The following is a 19,568-nucleotide window of genomic DNA, read 5'->3' as shown; positions in this document are numbered from 1 at the left end:
GTGTCGCCTCCCTCTTGCACCTCTCGCGCACGTTACTGCGGCTGCCGCTCTTAAAGCAGGCCTATCACATCGCTATAAAAAAAGTAACTGCCGGCCGCGTGGCCCTAATATATAGCACAGAAAAGGAACAGGGACCGAATTCACAAAGCTTTTCGGTCGTAAGGGCTGTTTTTCATTGGTTGACCGCCTTCGATGTTAATATGACCGTGCATCATTATTGGCTGGCACGAACGCTTTTAGCGTAAGGGCTTTTTGTGAATTCGGGCCCAGCTGTTTAGTTTTATCGCATATTTTTCTCAGATTTGGGGCTGCACAATCAGCGCGGCCGAGGTTTCCGCACAACGATATAAATGTTTTTTTTTTTTCATCTACAGTGCACTGCCTGAGTTTACCTCAGTGCATTGCCTCAGTGGTCATTCAATGAGTCCATGCATGAACGGTAGGTAGAAACATTTCCAATTTTAATGCAATTAATGTACTCTCCGTTTTCTGGTTTCCCCAGATGCTTTTGATAAGTATACACGGTGTAGTAGAGTCAACGCCGCTAGAAGTTCTTGTTTCTTTTCTTTTTCTTTTTTTTTCGTGAATAACAGGGCTTCGTAAAAGCCGTCGAATACCGTAACTTAGCAGCTACAAAAATATCGGCGCCAGTTTTTTTCTAGAGCGTATAACCTTTCTCGTTTAGGACAATGTTCAAATTCCTTTTCGCCTCCTTCAGCACACCATCTTCAGACAAGTGTTTCAGTCAGGCACCCCACTAATCAGCAGCTAACGCGAGAGCAAAGGGCCCACGTGTGTTTCACTAGCCGAAGAAAGGGGGCCGCGCGACCTTCACGCGAGGCTGTCCCATTGAGACCTGCCGGGTTTCAACCGGCCCACAAGAAGCGCCGCGTGTCCCCGGAGTAGCTGCCGGACGATCCGTTCCCATTACACGGCCGCGGCGTGCGGCCCCCTGATTACAGCTCTGGGGATGCTCCCCTCCTTCTTGACCTTCTCCGGGGGCGATTCCATTTTCAGCTGACCGCGCGCTGCCACGCTGCAAAGGCGGAGCGCTACCTGAGCATTGACTCAGCAGCGGCGAGGTGATAGAGCCTCGGCCCTTCGGACAAGCGCTCCTGCTTCGAATGTCGACCGCGGGGCCGTTTCGAACGTCCTTCGGGTGCCGATGCTGCTGCCCCCACCCCCCCCTCCCGGTTCCGCCGCCGCGTACGTGCCACTTAAGCCATTGCGCAGAGAACAAGAGTCCAAAAGAGTTGGAAGGGGGTGGTTAAAAATATATATATGTATACAGAAATAGGCAGACGCGTCTCGCTCCCCACACCCTCGCCAACGGCAGCGCGGGCATTCCGTGAGGGCCGTGCCGTGTAAACAAGACCTTGGCGCGAATCCGGTGTGGTTCAGCGTTCCCACTAGGCCAGGTTGACAGCCCCAGCACACAACAACGGGCGCATCGCCGTGTAATTTGAAGGGAGGGAGTGGGGGGGGGGGGGGTTGTCTCGCCCTTCTCTCCGCTGCTCGTTCCCCTTCCGCCCCCTCGGCCGGCGCGGCGAAAGCGCATTCCGCGCCGCGCGGCCGCCGACGCCACCGCCACCGGGTGAAAAGCGAGGCGAACCCCTTTCGCGGTGATTCATCACGCCCAAACGCGCTCCGGGTCTTGACCTCTGATCGGCGTGAAACAAAGGGAGACGATGCTCCGGCTTGCCCCGCCGCTCCTCCGCCGTGGCCCGCACGCGGGAGGGAAGCGCGTCGCAGCGATTCATCACGGCGCAGCTCCCGTGGCGGATCCAGCCGCGCCCTACTGACCACGTCCCGATCCGCGCGCTGCCAGCATCTGGGTCACCGCATCGGGCGGCTGCAACGCTCGAGAGCTGACGTCGAGACGGTCTCCGGCTGGGATCCATCGACCTGTACTTTCTCTCCCCTCCCCTCCCCCCCCTCATCTACTCCTTTGTTCTTGCGCTTGTACATTTAGAAGAGGTTAATTTGTATGTAGCACGAGGGCGACAAGCGTTCATCGGTATTGACTCGTTTATTAACTTAAAGAAAATATTATGCGTGTATTCAGTGGAGGCGAATGACCGCCGAGAGTTACGAGTAAACGTCGCTGCACTTTCTAGATATGGACGGTAGCCACGTACTTGAGGGCTTCGACAATGGATAAATGCGGGAGAGAGTCCAAGGCTGGTGTTGAAGGCCGCACACTCGATTACGTCTCGGACAACTGTGGGCTTGTAGGCCTACCGCGCTGTTTACCTGGGAGAGAAACAATCCGATAGGTGTCGCAATCTACGCAGACACTACTGCCTTATGAATTACTGGCCAGTCTCGCTGCAGCCGACCTTGTTCATCCATCGCACGCTTGAGAACAGCCCGATAGTACCCCGCCAGAGGTATGTTTTCATATTTCGCGGGATTTCTTTGGAACGCAGAAAAAAGGACCACGTGAGATATATCGTGTTGAAAACAATTTATTTAGAAGTTCCTCAAGGTGCTCTACAACATTGCGTATCACACTTGGGGTCTGTAGCCAATAGTTAAAAAAGTTGATTAATTAAGCATAACTAATCCGTTAGTTAAGGGAGAAATAAAAGATAGCCTGAGTAACTCTAGGTCAGTGCCAGCATTAGGCATTCGGTTCAACTCGCGTCCGGGGTGCCTTTCATGCTTAAAACTTTGGCTCAAGTTATGTGGGATAACCTGCATATACTCTACCACTAGCGCGAAGAACAGAACAAGGATTAAAAAAATAGATCAGAAATTCAGTATGAACAGGAGCAATAAATTGTTATCAGTGAGATAGCAAAGCTATCTCCTCCGGAAGGAGTGAAATCGAAGAGAGGCTTACACATGCGTCGCCACTATCCATATCCATAATAGCGGCCTTTCACATCCATAATAGCGACGACGCATTTCATTGTGAGTGAAGGAAATCCACAATGAAGGCAAGTCAGTTTTTAATGCGTAAGCATTCTTAGGGTACTTCAGGCACTTTCCGTGGGCTAGCTTTCTATGTATCTACGTCTATAACCGTTCTCCCGCCTATCAGGGTCACTGGGCCGGTATAGTCCACGGTCAAATGGGTTCAAATGGTCAAATCGCATCGGGTTGCTATGCTTAGGGAACACGGTTCGAAACCAACTGTTGGACCAACTTGGGTCACTCAGTATGTGGAAACGCGCACATGCGTGCCGCTGTTAGTTAACGAACCTCTTTCTCGCCGACATGGATCATTGTAGATGCGGTATCGGGTAGGTAGCGCTCTTCAATGAAACTCTTGGACACCGACTTGGAGCACTGTATGTGCCACTCGGTCTGTGCATGGCATTCAATGAACCTCTTTGATGTCAATTTGGGTCATTGGGTATGTGCCAGTAGGTGTGTGCTGACCTTTAATGGACGTCTATGAAGCCAACATGGGTAAGTAGGTATGTGCCGCTGGGAAAGTGCCCCACTCTATAATGACAAAAAAAAAAAAAGATCGTTTAAAGTTATCAGAAGCTGGCCGGCATCGAACCCACGTCGCACGGGTTCCTCAAGGACAGAGCAACCCGACACTTCAGCACGTTGCGCCACAAATTTTATTTTTGTATTACCGGCTTGGCAAAAGAAAATACAATGTGAGTAGTACATGGCCATAAAAGACAACTAGTCAATGCCGGATCAGTGTGATGAGATAAGAACGATGTAGGCTAGTCACTTTGTCCAAAGCAATTAGCCAATCAGGAGGATTACTCTGTGCACAGAAAAATTCGCGTATATATAACACACTTTCAATGAAGTATTCATGTTCTGGGGTCTGAACAATGCGCTCATGCCTAATATCCATACGCGTTCGCCACACACTGTGCATGCACAGAAGCATTAACAGATCGACAGGCACTCCCTCTGGTTCCGCGCATGGCAGGAAGCGTATCCCGAAAGCACTTAACGGCAATTCCTTTTTAAGGCTACGTTTTAGAATATCCCACAAAAACACTGCGTCATGACAGTCCAAAAAGATATGCTCAATCGTCTCCGGTTTTTTGCATATAAAGCAATTCACAGACCAAGGTACAAAAATGCCTTTGCTTTGCAGCCACGGTTTCACTGGGAGAGTGCCTGTATGTAGTTGAAAAAAGAAAGATTTAACAGAAGCTCTTACCGGCATTCGTTTAACTCTCTTAAGAACATCTCGTTCTGAACCTAAAACAAATACTGTACGATACAACGGTACAGGCAAGAATACATCAACAAGATCTTTGTACAACTTCTTACTAGTAACAGCGGCCAGATATTCACTAGAAAATCTTGCTTTTAGTATTCGGAAAGACACTCGGTGTGTGCCGCTCTTCAATAAACCTCTTGCCAACTTTGGTCACTGAGTATATGCAACTGGGTGTGCGACAAGCAAGTGTACAATTCTCAGCGTTCGCACGCACCGACGCGCCGTGCATTTCGGAGCTGCACTCGGCGCTGGATGGCGCCGAGTATTTTAGGGAAGCGCGAAAGCGGAGTCTCGTCGCAGTACACGCCTCATACATTACTCTTTTCGACGGTGGCAGTGCGTTGGCTCGCTATATTGATTCAATGCTAAACGCATTACCTTCGACAGTCATCGTAAAGTATGTTCTGTCGAATTTTATCGAGTAAACAAAGAAAGGAGTTGCCAGTAGATTTGTGCAACCGTTAGTAGGCAAAAATGCACCAAAGGACAGTGTCAGGTTTTAATTTACAAACATCTTCTAGTGACGGCTTCGCCTTCCTCCTTCCCCCCCCCCTTCCTTGCTGCCTCTAAAGCACTAAAGCACGCTTATCTGCAGCATTCGATACTCGTTGCGGTCTATTCACCTCTGCTAGGCGTTGTGCAGAACGGCGCGGCTCCGCATGTCCGAGTCAACAGGCCCAAGTTCCAGCCAGCAGCGGCTAGCCACGGCTCGCGCCGCCCATAGCGTCTCAGCGTGCCTACCACAGCTTTCTTCGTCTCTATATATATGTAACGGTCTTCCTCGGTGCAGATGATGTGTGAAGCGCGCTCTCTGTTCTATATACGCACATGACACCACTGCTCACGCCACTATACCCTATAAGTGTTCGATTTGGCTGGACTCTCTGCACTGCAGTTCAGTGACGGCAGCGCTTTCGTCCTCAATTTGAGAACAGGGCGCGCCGCTTGCACCGTGCTTTTCGATTTCACTTCGCAGTGGAGCCAGTTGAGCTTCAGGAGAGTTCCAATTCTCGGTAGAAGATGACATGGCGCGGCGCAGTAGTTGACTTGAAGTGCGCGGAAAAAAGTGCCCCTAGGTTGGATCAGGAGGCGTGCAACAAGTTGGACACCTGGATGGTTCTCGGAGGCTTGTGACGGGCTAAATTCCTTTCGTTCGAACGGCCTTCCCTTGGGATATGTTTTCTGAGGAAAACGCCACATCCATGGCAAACAATTCACTGCCACCGCATAGTATATTACCAATACAGAGATTATTTCGATAACTAAAAGAAAAAAAAATACTTTTGGCATTGCATCACGTGCACTTGTCCAGCTGGGTTAACCAACCGCAGCATAAAGCTGGATAATTCTCAGGACACGCTTGTAGAGGCTTGTGACGGGCTAAGTTCCTTTCTTTCGAACGGCCTTCTCTTGGGATATGTTTTCTGAGGAAAACGTCACATCCATGGCAACGAATTCACTGTCACTGCATAGTACAGTACCAATACAGATATTATTATGATAACTAAAAGAAAAAAAAAACTTTTGGCATTCTATAACGTACACTTGCTAAACTGGGTTAATCACCCGCAGTATACTCTCGATGCATGGAGCCCGAAGCACGCTGGTGACGAGCTGACTGGAACTTCGTCAACTCGTACATAGTTGTCAATAATTGGTTCAAGAAGTGAATATAAATCAAAGAGGCCCTATGGATGCGCTCCCGAGCGACCTGAGTGACTCGGGTTCTCTTCTCTTCCTGCGGCGCTCTCCGGTTCTAGCTGCATTCTCTTCATCCGTTCTCGGCTTCGAACGCAACCTTGATGTATATGTCAAATGTTAAAATTATCCCATTGCTTGTCGTTACATTAAAAATCATCGCGGCCGACTAGAATGACCCATCTATGCCTGTAAAGTTTCGTGCTTATACGGGGTACTGTTGTTCCCCCCGCAGCGACCTTATAAATCTTCGGAACTTTTCACAATCACTTCCGTGCGATACTTTTTTGCCATCTTCAACACCTCATAGTGACTTTTACAATTTACTCAGCAAACTTTGATCGCTTTCACGATGTTCGATGCAGGCGTTACTCAAATTTCTGCAATTTTTCACCTCGATGTATTCTTTGGTTCTCTTCTAGTGGCTCCTTGAAGCTGTTTGAGACTTCAGACCCACCAGACCCACGCACACAGGAGGTATTGAGATCTGGAATTGACGAATAACAGATAAATCTGCAAAACGAGTGATGGGTAAATAAGTGCACTGAACTGCCTCGGCGTACCTTAGGGACACCGTTCCACTTTGACCCAATTTGAGAGTTGTGAAGATAATAATAATAATAATAATAATAATAATAATAATAATAATAATAATAATAATAATAATAATAATAATAATAATAATAATAATAATAATAATAATAATAAAGCGATGCACAACCTTGACTGCTCTGTCACTCTGTTAACTGGAGTATAAAGAAGGCCATTTTCATGGACAGCAGAATGCAGAACTCTATGCGCAGTTACGTTTTGATTTCCAGCAACAGCTGCGGCTTGTTCCTCAAGAAACTAAACTTCTAACATATAAAACCCTCGTTCACCCCATCCTCGAATATGGCTGCGTTGTATGGAATCCATACAGACACTGTGACGTCAAAAAATTAGAATCAGTGAAAAAAGGCAGTGCGTTTTGTTTGTAGCAGATATGACAAGGACTTTTCGCCCCCTAACTCTCTTCCCCTACTTGTTCTCACTTCTCTTGCACAGCGTCGCAAGCTTGAATGCCTAATATTCCTTCACATGTTGATCAATTCTCTTCGTCCCTCTTCTCTAGATAACTATTTGACTTTTCCCAAACCCTCATCTACAAGCAGTCACCATGCTCTAAATATTTCAACCTTTTTTGCCCGCATAGATTCCTTTAAATTCAACATTTTTCCCTCTACAATTGAGGTCTCGAATTCATTACCGGACAACATCCGTTCACTACCACTGAAAGAAGTCACGCAAGCTTGTTTACCCAGTCCTGCAATAGCCTCACAGAGGCTATTGTGAGGACTGGGATGAGGAGTGGACTGGATGAGGAGTGGTAGTCTCAGTGAGGCAATAGCCTCACTGAGACTACTACTGAAAGAAGTCACGCAAGCTTGTTTATTAAAGTTTGTATGTTTGTTGTTCATCCCAGTCCTGCAATAGCCTCATTGTTCGAGCTGCAGTATGTATAAATAAAATAAAATAAAGAATAAAATAAGATAAAGTAAAAAACACAACCTTTACACAAAGTTTTCAAGTCAGGCACGAACCACTGAGATACCGATGTTTTCTTATAGCAGGTATTCCCGTGACGTCATCCGCAAGGGGTGCTTAGCGGCCGGCGCGGCAGTCGCCATATCCATGGTCGCGAGCGCGAATGCCATCGTAGGACTACTACTAAGGTGCTTTGCTGTGCGTGTTGTTTTGGTCTTCTTTCTAAGAAAGCGGTGCAGTGAAGTGTTCAGAAGACTTGCGCCTATTGTGGATTGCTCAGCATGTGGTTAAGCGCGTACGCGCGTGGTCTGAAAGAGCCTGAAAAGTCGCGCTATGAGGAAAAGGCGTGCCTGTGCCGCGGTGTGGACCCTCTCGACTTGAACGAAGCAGAAGTGAAGTGCGACGTTAATCTTTTGCCACGTGTACATTTCGCAGACATTAAGGACTACCTCGTCCATGGAACGAGCTTTATAACCCGAGATCAGCTCAACTCTTACAAGGCTTTGGAAGCTCACAATTACATCACCAGTGGATGGTTGCAGGAACCGCGCCTCAAAGCTCTTGCCGACAGCCGGGTGGTCATCGTTGGCAGGGTAAGCGCATTTATTTTCTAGCAATACCGTCGCGTGTTGCATGTGTCCAAAGCGACGGCGTGATGTTGAGCACGGATGTGTGTTCAAATTGTCGCGTTACCAGAACGATTTCATGACTCTGCGTAGCGTCATCGGCAGCAGCGCAAATGTGCCGACTGTTCGATCGAAAAACGTGCAATGTCTTCGCATGTCTTCACTGATTTAAGCGCTGTCGAGAACTGTCGAAGTGTCGAGAACCGATGTAGTTCTTGCATTTTCTCGTTACACGAACTACTTTTACTGCGCATCTCGCATCGCGACGTAAATGTGTCGATTGTTCTATCGCAAAACGGGCAATCTCTAATCGTAAAATTTAAGTACCGAGACACTTATATTCATGTATTCTGCCACCATGTTCGTGTCAGCGTTCTTGATGCACGCGTGTGTACTGGTAGGTTAGTTTGCTAATGCTCATTGGCAAACAGCTTAGTTCTGGCTGCTTCGGCACAACTGCGATGTTTATTGTTTTCCAAGGTAAAAATTTCTAAGGAACAGCTTTCATAACTTGCTTTCTCACCAGCTTTTCACACTATTATGCAGGTTCAACACTCCCAGTCACTCAGTGAAAAACCACTGCACCCCTGGCTCCTTGTGAAAGAAGATGGGCAGGCGCTAGCTGCGCACTGCACATGCAAGGCAGGCTTAGGGGAAACCTGTTCCCACATTGCTGATGATATTACCCTGCTATGTGGGAACAAGCTTCCCTTAATCCTGCCTTGCATGTGGTGCTATTCTGTTTGACATACAGCTTGTTGTGCAGAGACGGCATGGACGAGCCTGCACATATAAAGAGAATTCATGGCTGCCAACACATGTACGGTTTGTTGAATAAAACCTGTGTCACATGTGAGCTTTGCATCAGCAACAATGAAGAACAGAGTAATGAACGGTGAAATGGGGGGGGGGGGAGGGCATGTCGTGGGAAACTGCGCAGGGTGAGCGTTCAGCCTACCACAGACGAAGTGTTGTCAAAATTTTTATCAGCGTGCCACCAGAGTTGGAGCAGAGCAGCACTGTTATCCCTGGAGCCTAAGTATGCTCATCACATCATTCCCGCTGCGAGAAAATTTCCAAGTGCCATTCTCACCAACATGCAGCAGAATGATCAACCCACCACATGGAGTGCCGTGATGGAGCAATGCTCTCAATTGGCTGAAAGCATTGCAGTTGAGCCACAGGTAAAGTATGACTATCCATAGTGCTTCTATATTCTACCTGGCATTGCATGCTTGGTTAAAGAATAACAGAAAGAAAACCACATCAATCAATTTCAATCAATCAATTTATTATTGTTAGACATTATTACATTTACAAAGGAAATGTAATACAGACAATTTCAATCTATCAATTTTATTATTGTTAGACATCATTACATTTGCATGGTTTGTATTCAGGGCAGGCCGTATCACTGCATCTATATTGCGAAGGTAGTATGCTGAACGGCGTTGAGTGATCCTGCAATGTCGCTTCTCAGAAAAATTTGTTATCCTGAAAGTACACAGTTTGGTCACCACAGACTGCTTGGGGAAAAGAACACGAAGGAAAGGCGAGAGATGCCTACAAGGCGATGTCACACGACATAAATATGAATTCTGTCTGCAGAGATTCTGGACTTCAAATCTCCACCGAGCGGCCATTTCTGGCTGCCTCTCCTGATGGCTTTATAAATTGCACCTGCAGCAAAGAAGGAGCCTTGGAAATAAAATGTCCATATAATGGCAGACCGAACCGTGCAAAGGTGCTTGCCACACAAGAGAGCTCCTGTATGACCATTGCGGATGGGGCTGTGAAGCTTAAGGAGCCCCATCCCTATTAGTAACAAATACAAATGCGGCTGTTTGTGTGTAAAGTGAACTACTCTGACTTCGTATTGTGGACTTTTAAGGATTTCAAAGTAATCAGACAAGTCTTGTGCCAAGATGGTGAAGCGCTGTGAAGAATATTTCACGTTGATTTTTCTGCCTGAACTTTGCTTCCCTACTGGACTGACAGGTGCAGTGACAATCTGTCAGAAACTGCCGAAGACTGTGACACCTCGCAAGATCAGGTGTATTGCTTGTGCCAAGGGCCAGAGTCAGGCGAAATGGTTATGTGCGAGATTGCAGCTTGCAAGTATGTGTGGTCCCATTTCCAATGCGTGAACCTAAAAAAAAACACCTAGAGGAAGTTGGTTCTGCTGCGAGTGTAAAGAAAAACGCAAAAAAGTTTAGCATGTTTAATGCACAAAACTGTTCTTTATGCTGCATTGTATTAAGCAATAAACATTTGTAAAAGCTGCTTCATCTCTTTCGCCTATCTCTGTAGTAAACCAAACGGAACAGTGGAGTTACTCAAATTGCACAGTGCTGCACAAACGAAGACTATCTTGTCAAGCACAGTGGGTCCAGTCACTTCTAATGCAAGCATCTCCACAGGAAGCGTGTACTTGAGTATTCGGTACTTATTGCGAAGCAGTCCAATTGTTCTCTCAACATGAATTCTGACATTGGCAAGTTTTCGCGTCTTTTCTACTTCACAGGTTGAAAGCTGGGGCTTGCCTTTCGTGAAAGCAGGAATTGCAAGCTTTGCACAATGAGGTCCAACACTCTCGCCAATAGTGAAGCCCCTATCTGCCAAAACATAATCCCCAGGCTGGAGATTATTCAGCAGACCACACTTTTCTGTAATTACCTAGTCGCTCAAGCGTCCACCCCACACACACAAGAAATAAATGCTATAACATCCTGTGGGGCAATGCCGATTAGATACTTGACTGTATTGTGATGTTTACAGTTCGACCATGTGTGCGATCAAGGCAGCAAAGACGAAGGTCGCTCTATCAACAGCTCAAAACAGTCAAGTATTACAGCTATTCGTGTCTCGAAGCACTGCCGAAATGCCATAAGCATTATTCGCTTGACAGCATGGGAGAGGCGCACAAAGGCCCCATCAATCCATTGTTGACGACCCTAGACACAGTTGACTGGGATACGTTGAACGTGCAGGTGATAACAGATATTATAAACACAATGCAACACTTGCCAAGCAATGTAAAAGGGCGAGTACCTGTATGCTAAGTCCTGTAATGGCACATTCAAGCGAAGGTGGGTGAGGAATATTGTCGCAGTACAAGGTGGACAGAAGACAGGGAGACGTTCAAGAACAACAGGACAACCTGTTCAAAACCAAACAGAGCAGAGACACGCCTTCTTTGTCATCATCCAATCTCACTCTGACTCGCTAGGCGGAGTCTGTTAGTGCTCCCATCGTCGTCGTCGTCGTCGTCGTCGTCGTCGTCTGCATAGAATACATGCGTCATTTGTCCCTCCCTACGAGAGCATCGTCCCGATGCTAGACAAGAAATGTCACTTGCGGAAGTAAAGGCCACTAGCATAGTTATTCGCTCACATACGGCTTCATGCGGACAACGTGCACAAGTTCAGGACGGTGTGTGCGGCGCCGCGTACTGTTGGGATTATCGGGAACGACCTCGTAGGTAACATCACTGAGTCGCCGCAATACCCGATATGGTCCGAAGTACCGCCTTAACAGTTTCTCGGAGAGGCCTCGTTTCCGTATAGGTGTCCAAACCCACACTCTGTCGCCGACTTCATAGGTAACTATTCTACGGTGAAGATCGTAGCGGCCTGCGTCGTAGTCTTGCTGCTGGCAGATCCGCAAGCGCGCGAGCTGTCGAGCTTCTTCTGCGTGTTGCGTAAACACATCGGCGTCCGTATCAGTGTCGTCAAAGTCGTGTGGAAGCATCGCATCCGGCATCGTTCGTACATCTCGCCCGTGAACAAGGGCGAACGGATTCATGCGCGTCGTCTCTTGTTTCGCCGTGTTATAGGCAAAGGTGATATACGGTAGGATGTCGTCCCAATTTTTATGTTCGACATCCACGTATATTGATAGCATGTCTTCAATGGTTTTGTTGAGGCGCTCTGTTAACCCATTGGTTTGTGGATGGTAGGCGGTTGACTTTCGATGGGCCGTTCCACTTAGTAGCAAGACGTGATCTAAAAGTGCAGCCGTAAATGCGGTTCCTCGGTCTGTTATTACGACGGTTGGCGCGCCGTGTCGCAACACCACATGCTCAATGAAAAAGCGCGCTACCTCGGCTGCTGTGCTGCTCTGGATTGCCTTTGTTTCAGCGTAACGTCTGAGATAGTCGGTTGCGACGATAACAAAGCGATTGCCTGCAGCAAAAGTAGGAAGTGGGCCCAAATATCCATTCCGATTTTATCAAACGGTCTTCGAGGGACCTGGACGGGTTGTAGGAGGCCGGCTGCTTTCGTCGGAGGCGACTTGCGCCTCTGGCAGTCGAGACAAGTGCGAACGTGATGTTTCACGGCGGTGGTAAGTCTCGGCCAGTAGTACCTTTGCTGCACTCTGGCTAATGTTCGCGATCACAATCACAAACAGTTCACGATCACAAACTGCGGTCGCCAACAAACGTAGTACTGCGACTTGCGAACTTTTAGGGCTTACCTGAAAAGAAATGCTTCCCGCAAACTCTGTAATGGTTCTCATTGCGGTCCATATCATTGCAGTTAATACGGGAAAACCATTCCGCCCGCCTCCGAGTTGACACTTCCTTCGTTGGTGCGCGTTGATGCGCGATCACTTTCGAAACGTGAAAAAAAACACAACTTCCGCCACATTTTCGTCATTTACACTTTTCCGTGAGTGGGCACTGCAGCCATAAACTGCGCACTTCACCATAGTGCCAGGAAAAAGTGCAGTTGAAAGAAACAACACATCCACAAGCGAGACTGTCAGCGGCCGGATCGACATATGCCGGATATGCCGGATCGCTGAACGACCGCGGCTATGGTCGCCGGATGTAGGCACTCGCTGGCGCCGCCTAGCGGATCGAGCTCAGTGAATATCTTCTATATGGACTATATCAGTTATACATCACAATGTGACATGTAGCCAAGTCGACAAAGCCGTGGGATGAAATCACAAGTCTTTTCGAATAATTCGTTGACCACTGTCGAATCGTTATTTAGAGCTAAGGCGCGCATGTTCTGGCATCACATCTACGAAAGAAGGGAAAGACGTAAGCGCCGCATGGAAGGGTGTTGCAGAAGATTGCCGTCGCGTACGTAGTCACCCTGTTGGAAAACGTTTCCGTGTAGATGGAGAGTGATCTCCTCATGCTTGATCCACACACAACAGGTTTAAGTACACCTTAGCTCTTGCTAGGCGTCCTTTACTGTCGGTAAGAGTTCACCTCGATGCTAGAAACATCGTTTATAAAGACAACAAAGCTCCAGGTCTGGGTCGGGAATGAATGCGACTCTGGAACCACTGCTTGAGGAACTAGCCATCGCTCGTATTGACCACGAGCACAAGAGAAGCGTATCCTTTCTTGCTCTGGAATTTTGGCCAGTTTTCGCGCGGAAAACCGTTGGAGATTATTCTGTAAACAAGACTTGAAAGCAGCGTCCGTTTTCGACCCTCATGGTCACACCTGCGAGAGCAGAGATGCTGCAGCGGCGAGGATTAAAAGCGACGAATTACAGCTCACGACCGCGGCGGTGCTAGTCCGATTCTCGGCGCGATAACGTCAGCGGCAGACAGCCCTGAACTCATTCACAGCGGACGAAGATTGTGTCTCCGGCTCGCCAGCCGGCCGGGGCCCGAAAGAACGCCGGAGAAAGCCGCCGGCGATCTTTGAATGCGCCCTTCGCGTGTTGACTTTCCACCATGAAAGGCTCAAAACGAAACCAGCGCGCCAGGAGTGGCGTGTCGAAGCCATTCAACTGCGGCCGCTTTCGCCCGTGACAACCGGCTTGTCTGCAAACACACTCCCGCAGAAGCAGCGGTGCTCCCTCTCGCCTCACTTTCCCAGCCTCTCTTGCACGAAGGAGACACCGGGAATAAACTGGCCGCTCGCATCTTCTCTCCCGGTCGCACCTGTTGTGACGCGCTCTCCGCCTTAACAAGGACACGTCGTAGCAAGGCACGGGGTTGGTGTGCTTTATTTTCCAAGGCTTTTCAGCGGTCTCTCGAATGCTGCGACGAGTTCCTGCTGCCCTATAATCGCTATAGGGACGGCGGGGGGCGCAGCGCCACTGTGCAGCCCAGCGGGGGTCCTGGAATGCGCCGAGCATGGCCGCCCCAGCGCGCGCTTTGTTTCGGAGAGGCGCACGTTTCCCAAAGGCGGTCATTAGGGCCTGCCGAGGGGTTAGCGCCTCTATCACCGGTGCGGATCTGTCACCCCGCGAGGACCAGCGGGGCAACTCGCTTCTCCTTTTGATCTCCCCAGTCGCGTAACGGGTGATCTTGTCGCGTGACAGATGACCAGTCATCGCGACCAGTGGTCGGGGGCATACGCGCGTAGCTGTGTCTATCGGAAGTCGTGACTGTAGGCGGGTTTGACCAGCGCTTCGGAAGCAGTCGTAGGCTGTTTAACAAACGTTAAGCCACACGTGTACACATGCCCATTCGCGCGGTATTTACCCACGCTACCATCGTTACGGTTTTTACATCGTTTTGCTGCGCGTTCCTTTGAAGCCGGTTTGCGGCGACCTGCGACCGTGGTACAGCAGCAGAGTCTAAGTTCGACGATGGTATGTATGCGCCTTGAAGAGATAGCGAGCACCAAAACTTTCTCTTCACCCACCACCGCACCCTTTGGAATCCTTTTCATCGTTTTGAGAAACCCTCGAGCCTGCTAGTCGGATTTACCTGGGAGCCGCATACGGCACCTTATCGGAAAGCAAAGTGCGACAGCGAAGCCAACACCTGTACAATAGAATACCTTGAGACCGCGCATGCAGTAGCGTTCCCACCTCTGTGGCGGCGGTCTGAGTGAGCAGCCCTGTCTATGGGGGCGATGAAGGGTCAACTGGCTAATCCTCTTCTCGGCCTGTCACCAGAGAGCAAAGCACACGCCGACGCCGCAGCGGGAACCATGCCGTACGTGTTGCTAGAGGCACTTCGGTCTCATGGGTACAGCGGCGGCGACCCTGGTGGTCCCCCGGTCGAAGTCCAGCGCAAGCACGGTGACGCTAACTTTAGAATCACCCGGAACCTGCTGATAAAAGGGTTAAAGTAAGCATCGGCTCTAATAGCAGGGCGCTCGCTAATCCTTGACTGTGAGAAATGTTTCCCGCGGCCAGTTAAGGAAAATGAGGAGCCGGCGCTTTGGCCGTCCTCCCTTTGAGGGGTGGCTCGCCGGGTCCGTCGGTGAGCGATGACCTGCCAAGCCACCTCCCCTACGCCTCGCCAGAGCCGGCCATTGTCAACTTTCCCCGGGCGGCTTTTAATAAAGTGTGCTCTTTGAGGCGTCGTCATTATGGGCTGGCGAGCGGGTCTTCCGAGGCTTTTGTTCGCGACTGCGCTGCCCGTCAGTAAACGCGCTTCGGCCGATAAGTCACTGCCGCTCACTGTTCGGCGGCTTCTGTGCTTCAGGGGACTGCGCACAGATGAGCACCCGGATCAGAGACAAACGCCGTGTCTCGCTGTTCAGCCGTCAAGTAGGGAAGGGGCCATCAAACCGCGAGGAATGTCCACGGTGGCCTTTTTTCACTCCGCGCGAGTCAAGTGAAAACCGGCAGTAAACACACCTAGCGGTGACATCAAGAAAGCCCACGACCAGGCAAACTCCTGGGTATACAGTGGATTGCTTAGCGCTCTTGTCGTCTTTTGCTGCCGACAGTGTTCGACAGAGGAGGCTGCCCAATTTGACATACCTACCATACAATGCATAGGTTTATTGACCAGTTGCCTTCACCCAAAAAGATCACGTACTCGCGACGCCTGCAGCAGAAAGGCTGTTTCACATCCGCCGCTAAGGTTTCTGAGTTGTGGCACTGGCTAACACTCCCAGGTTTCTAGTAGGAAACATAAATACCCAAGAAAGTGGATGGGAAAACGGCGCCGCGGTAGCTCAATTGGCACAGCATCGCACGCGTAATGCGAAGACGTGGCATCGTTCCCCACCTGCGGCAAGTTGTTTTTTCATCCACTTTCATTCCCACTAATTCATGATTTCTTTAAGGCTAAACCCCATGAGAGCGATTTTGTGCGCCACGAGCGACGGCTTCGAACGGGCCGTCGCTTGAACAGATGGCTCGGTTGTGCAAATCTAGAATTCTTCGCTCGTCGGCCAGAAGTGCAATGAGCGACTAGCCAATAGCGCGAAGCCGGAACTGGATGTACATCACTCAAGTACTATCGATTGTGGCACCGAACGCGCAAACGATTATAATTTTATAGTGCAAGTATAACAACCTACTGGAAGACCTTCAAAAATATGTTATGCTGCTTTTTACAGTAAAACACATCAACTTAAGTTCATAAAGCACGCGTCATGCTAGTTTCGGCGCCTATATTGCTGCCCTCAAACCGGCAACACCGGGGAGACGTCGCTCGAAGTCATCGCTCGCATGGGGTACAATTTGTAGGCGACGAGCGAACGCGACAGCCAATTCCATCGCGTCACTTGTCGTTGTCGTGCGCAAGATCGCTTGCATGGGGTTTTTACTTTAATTAAGTTAGTAAACACAAGTAATTTCCCCTATGTTGTCCTTGGTGTCAATGTTTGTTGGCTTCATCATCATCATCATCGTCGTCGTCATCATCATCATCCGCCTATTCATGTCCACTGCAGGACGAAGGCCTCTCCCTGCGATCTCCACTTACCCCTGTCCACTGCGCCAACCGATTCCAACTAGCACCCGCAAATTTCCTAATTTCGTCGCACCATCTAGTCTTCTGCCGTCTTCAACTGCGCTTCTCTTCTCTTAGTACCCGGTCTGTGACCCTAATGGTCCAACGGTTATCTAGTCTGCGCATTACATGACCTGCCCAGCGCTATTTTTTTCTCTTAATGTCAATTACACTATCTTCTACACCCGTTTGCTCTCTGATCCAAACCGCTCTCTTCCTGTCTCTTAAAGTTATGCCTAGCATTCTTCGTTCCATCGCTCTTGGGGCTGTCCTTAACTTGTTCTCAAGCTTCCTTGTCAGCATCCAAGTCTCTACGCCGTATGTCAGCACCGGTAAAATGCACTGATTGTATGCTTTCCTTTTCAATGATAACGTTAAGCTCCCATTCAGGAGCTCACGATGTCTGCCGTATGCGATCCAACCCATTTTTATTCTTCTGTGAATTTCCTTCTCATGGTTCGGATTCCCTGTGATTAGTTGAACTAGGTAAACGTACTCCTCCAACGACTCCACACGCTGACTTGCAATCTTGAACTCTTGTTCCCTTGTCAGGTTATTTATCATTATCTTTGTCTTCTGCATATTAATCTTCAGCCCCACTCTTACACGCTCCCTGGTAAGGTCCTCAATCATTCTCGTCTGCATTGCTGCTGAATAGAACAATGACATCGGCAAACGGAAGGATGTTCAGGTATTCGCCATCAATCTTTATTCCTATAAGCCTTCCCAGTTTAATAACTTGAATACTTCTAAGCACGCAGTGAATAGCATTGGAGAGATTGTGTCTCCTTGTCTCACCGCTTCCTTTATAGGTATCTTCCTACTTTTCGTGTGTAGAATTAAGGTGGCTGTGGAATCTCTGTAGATATTTTCCAGAGTATTTACGTAAGCGGTCTGTACTCCTTGATTACGCAGTGCCTCTATGACTGCTGGTATCTCTACTGAATCAAATGCCTTTTCGTAATCTATGAAAGCCATTTAGAGAGGCTTATTGTACTCTGCGGATTTCTCGATAACCTGGTTAATGAGATGGATGTGATCCATTGTAGAGTAACCTTTCCTGAAGCCAGCCTGCTCCCTTGGTTGACTAAAGTCCAGTGTTGTCCTTATTCTATTGGAGATCATTTTGGTAAATATTTTATATAATACTGGGAGTAAGCTAATGGGCCTATAATTTTCTAGTTCTTTAACGTCGCCCTTTTTGTGGATTAGTATAATGTTTGCATTCTTCCAGTTTTCTGGGACCCTTGCAGTCGATAGCCACTTCGTACAGAGAGCCGCCAGTTTTCCTAGCATTATGTCTCCTCCATCTTTGATTAAATCGACTGTTATTCCATCCTCTCCTGCCGTTTTTCCCCGTTTCATGCCTTGCAAGGCCTTTCTGACCTCACCTCTAGTTATAATAGGAGTTTCTGTATACTGTTCATTATTGTTTGGAATAGAGGGCTCCTGAGTCGTCTGGGTACTGTAAAGGTCAGAACAGAATTCTTGCGCTGCGCTTACTATATCTTCGAGATTGCTGATGACATTACCCTGCTTATCTTTTAGTGCATACATCTTGGTTTGTCTTACGCCAAGTTTCTTTCTCACTGATTTCAGGCTGCGTCCCTTTTTTACGGCTTCTTCAGTCATTCTCACGTTATATTTTCGAATATCACTTATTTTCGCCTTGTTGATCACTTTTGACAGTTCCACGAATTCTATTTTATCTCTTGAGTTGGACACTGTCATTCTTTGTCGTTTCTTTGTTAGGTCCTTTGTTACTTGGGAGAGCTTGCCTACTTGTTGTCTTGGTGCCTTGCCTCCCACTTCAGTTGCTGCCTCTGAAGCCAGCCTCATTACGGTTTCACTCATTACCTCTATGTCATAATCATCATCATCATCTCTCTGTTCTAAGGCTGCATATTTGTTTGCAAGTACCAACCTAAATTTGTCTGCTTTTACCCTTACTGCCTCTAAGTTGACCTGTTTTTTATTGACCAATTTTTCTCTTTCTCTGTTCAAATTGAGGTGAATTTTGGCCCTCACTAACCTATGATCACTACCATTTTACCCTACCTATTACTTCTACATCGTGCACTATGCTGGGATCGGCAGAAAGTATGAAATCAATTTCATTTCTTGTTTCATCATTAGGGCTTTTCCAGGTCCATTTTCTGTTGCTATGTTTCCTGAAAAAGTGTTCATTATTCTCAGCTTATTCCTTTTTGCGAATTCTACCAGCATCTCACCTCTAGCGTTTCTAGAATCGACAGCGTAGTTGCCAATTGCCTGTTCACCCGCCTGCTTTTTCCCCACTTTTGCATTGAAGTCCCCCATTACTACTGTATACCGCGTTTGCACTTTTCTCATCGCTAATTCAACATCTTCATAAAACTGATCTACTTCCTCATCGTCGTGACTGGAAGTTGGAGCGTAGGTTTGTACTACCTTTAATCTATACCTTTTATTGAGTTTAATTACGACCACTGCTACCCTCTCGTTGATGCTGTAGAATTCGTCAATGTTGCACGCTATGTCTTTATGGATTAGGAATCCTACCCCATATTGCTTCTTATCAGGGAGGCCTCTATAGCAGTGGACATGGCCGTTATTCAGCAATTTATAAGCCTCAACAGTTCTAATCTCACTAAGGCCGATAATATCCCAAACAATGTCTGATAGTTCTTCGAAAAGTCCTGCTAAGCTTGCCTCGCTCGAGAGGGTTCGGGTGTTAAACGTTGCAAGGGTCAGTTTCCATTGGCGGCCTGTACGGACCCAGGTATTCTTAGCACCCTCTGCTACGTTGCAAGTCTGACCGCCGCCTTGGTCAGGTGCTCCACAGCCACTGGGGACTGAGGACC

The 19,568-nt window shown here is 48.3% G+C and overlaps 1 protein-coding gene across 4 annotated transcripts in view; it reads left to right on the top strand.

Annotated features, from left to right (window-relative positions):
• The window catches only part of LOC142566166 (uncharacterized), an 88,109-nt gene extending 79,212 nt beyond the window's left edge, over nucleotides 1-8,897 (top strand). The window contains exons 5-6 of one of the 4 annotated variants that reach the window (XR_012824987.1): nucleotides 7,865-8,022; nucleotides 8,602-8,897. Coding sequence is in view for 1 of the 4 variants with exons in the window: in XM_075677015.1 (XP_075533130.1) it covers nucleotides 7,972-8,022; nucleotides 8,602-8,656 (106 nt within the window). In the remaining 3 variants the exon portion in view is untranslated. Of the gene's footprint in view, nucleotides 1-397; nucleotides 410-6,324; nucleotides 6,451-7,864; nucleotides 8,023-8,601 lie in introns of those variants that run through there. The other 3 variants (XM_075677015.1, XR_012824995.1, XM_075677014.1) reach the window with 3 other exon arrangements.
• Nucleotides 8,898-19,568: the final 10,671 nt, after the last annotated feature.

Source organism: Dermacentor variabilis, unplaced genomic scaffold (assembly GCF_050947875.1).
Source record: "Dermacentor variabilis isolate Ectoservices unplaced genomic scaffold, ASM5094787v1 scaffold_12, whole genome shotgun sequence".
NCBI lineage: Eukaryota > Metazoa > Arthropoda > Arachnida > Ixodida > Ixodidae > Dermacentor > Dermacentor variabilis.
This window is presented reverse-complemented; position numbering and strand designations above follow the sequence as displayed.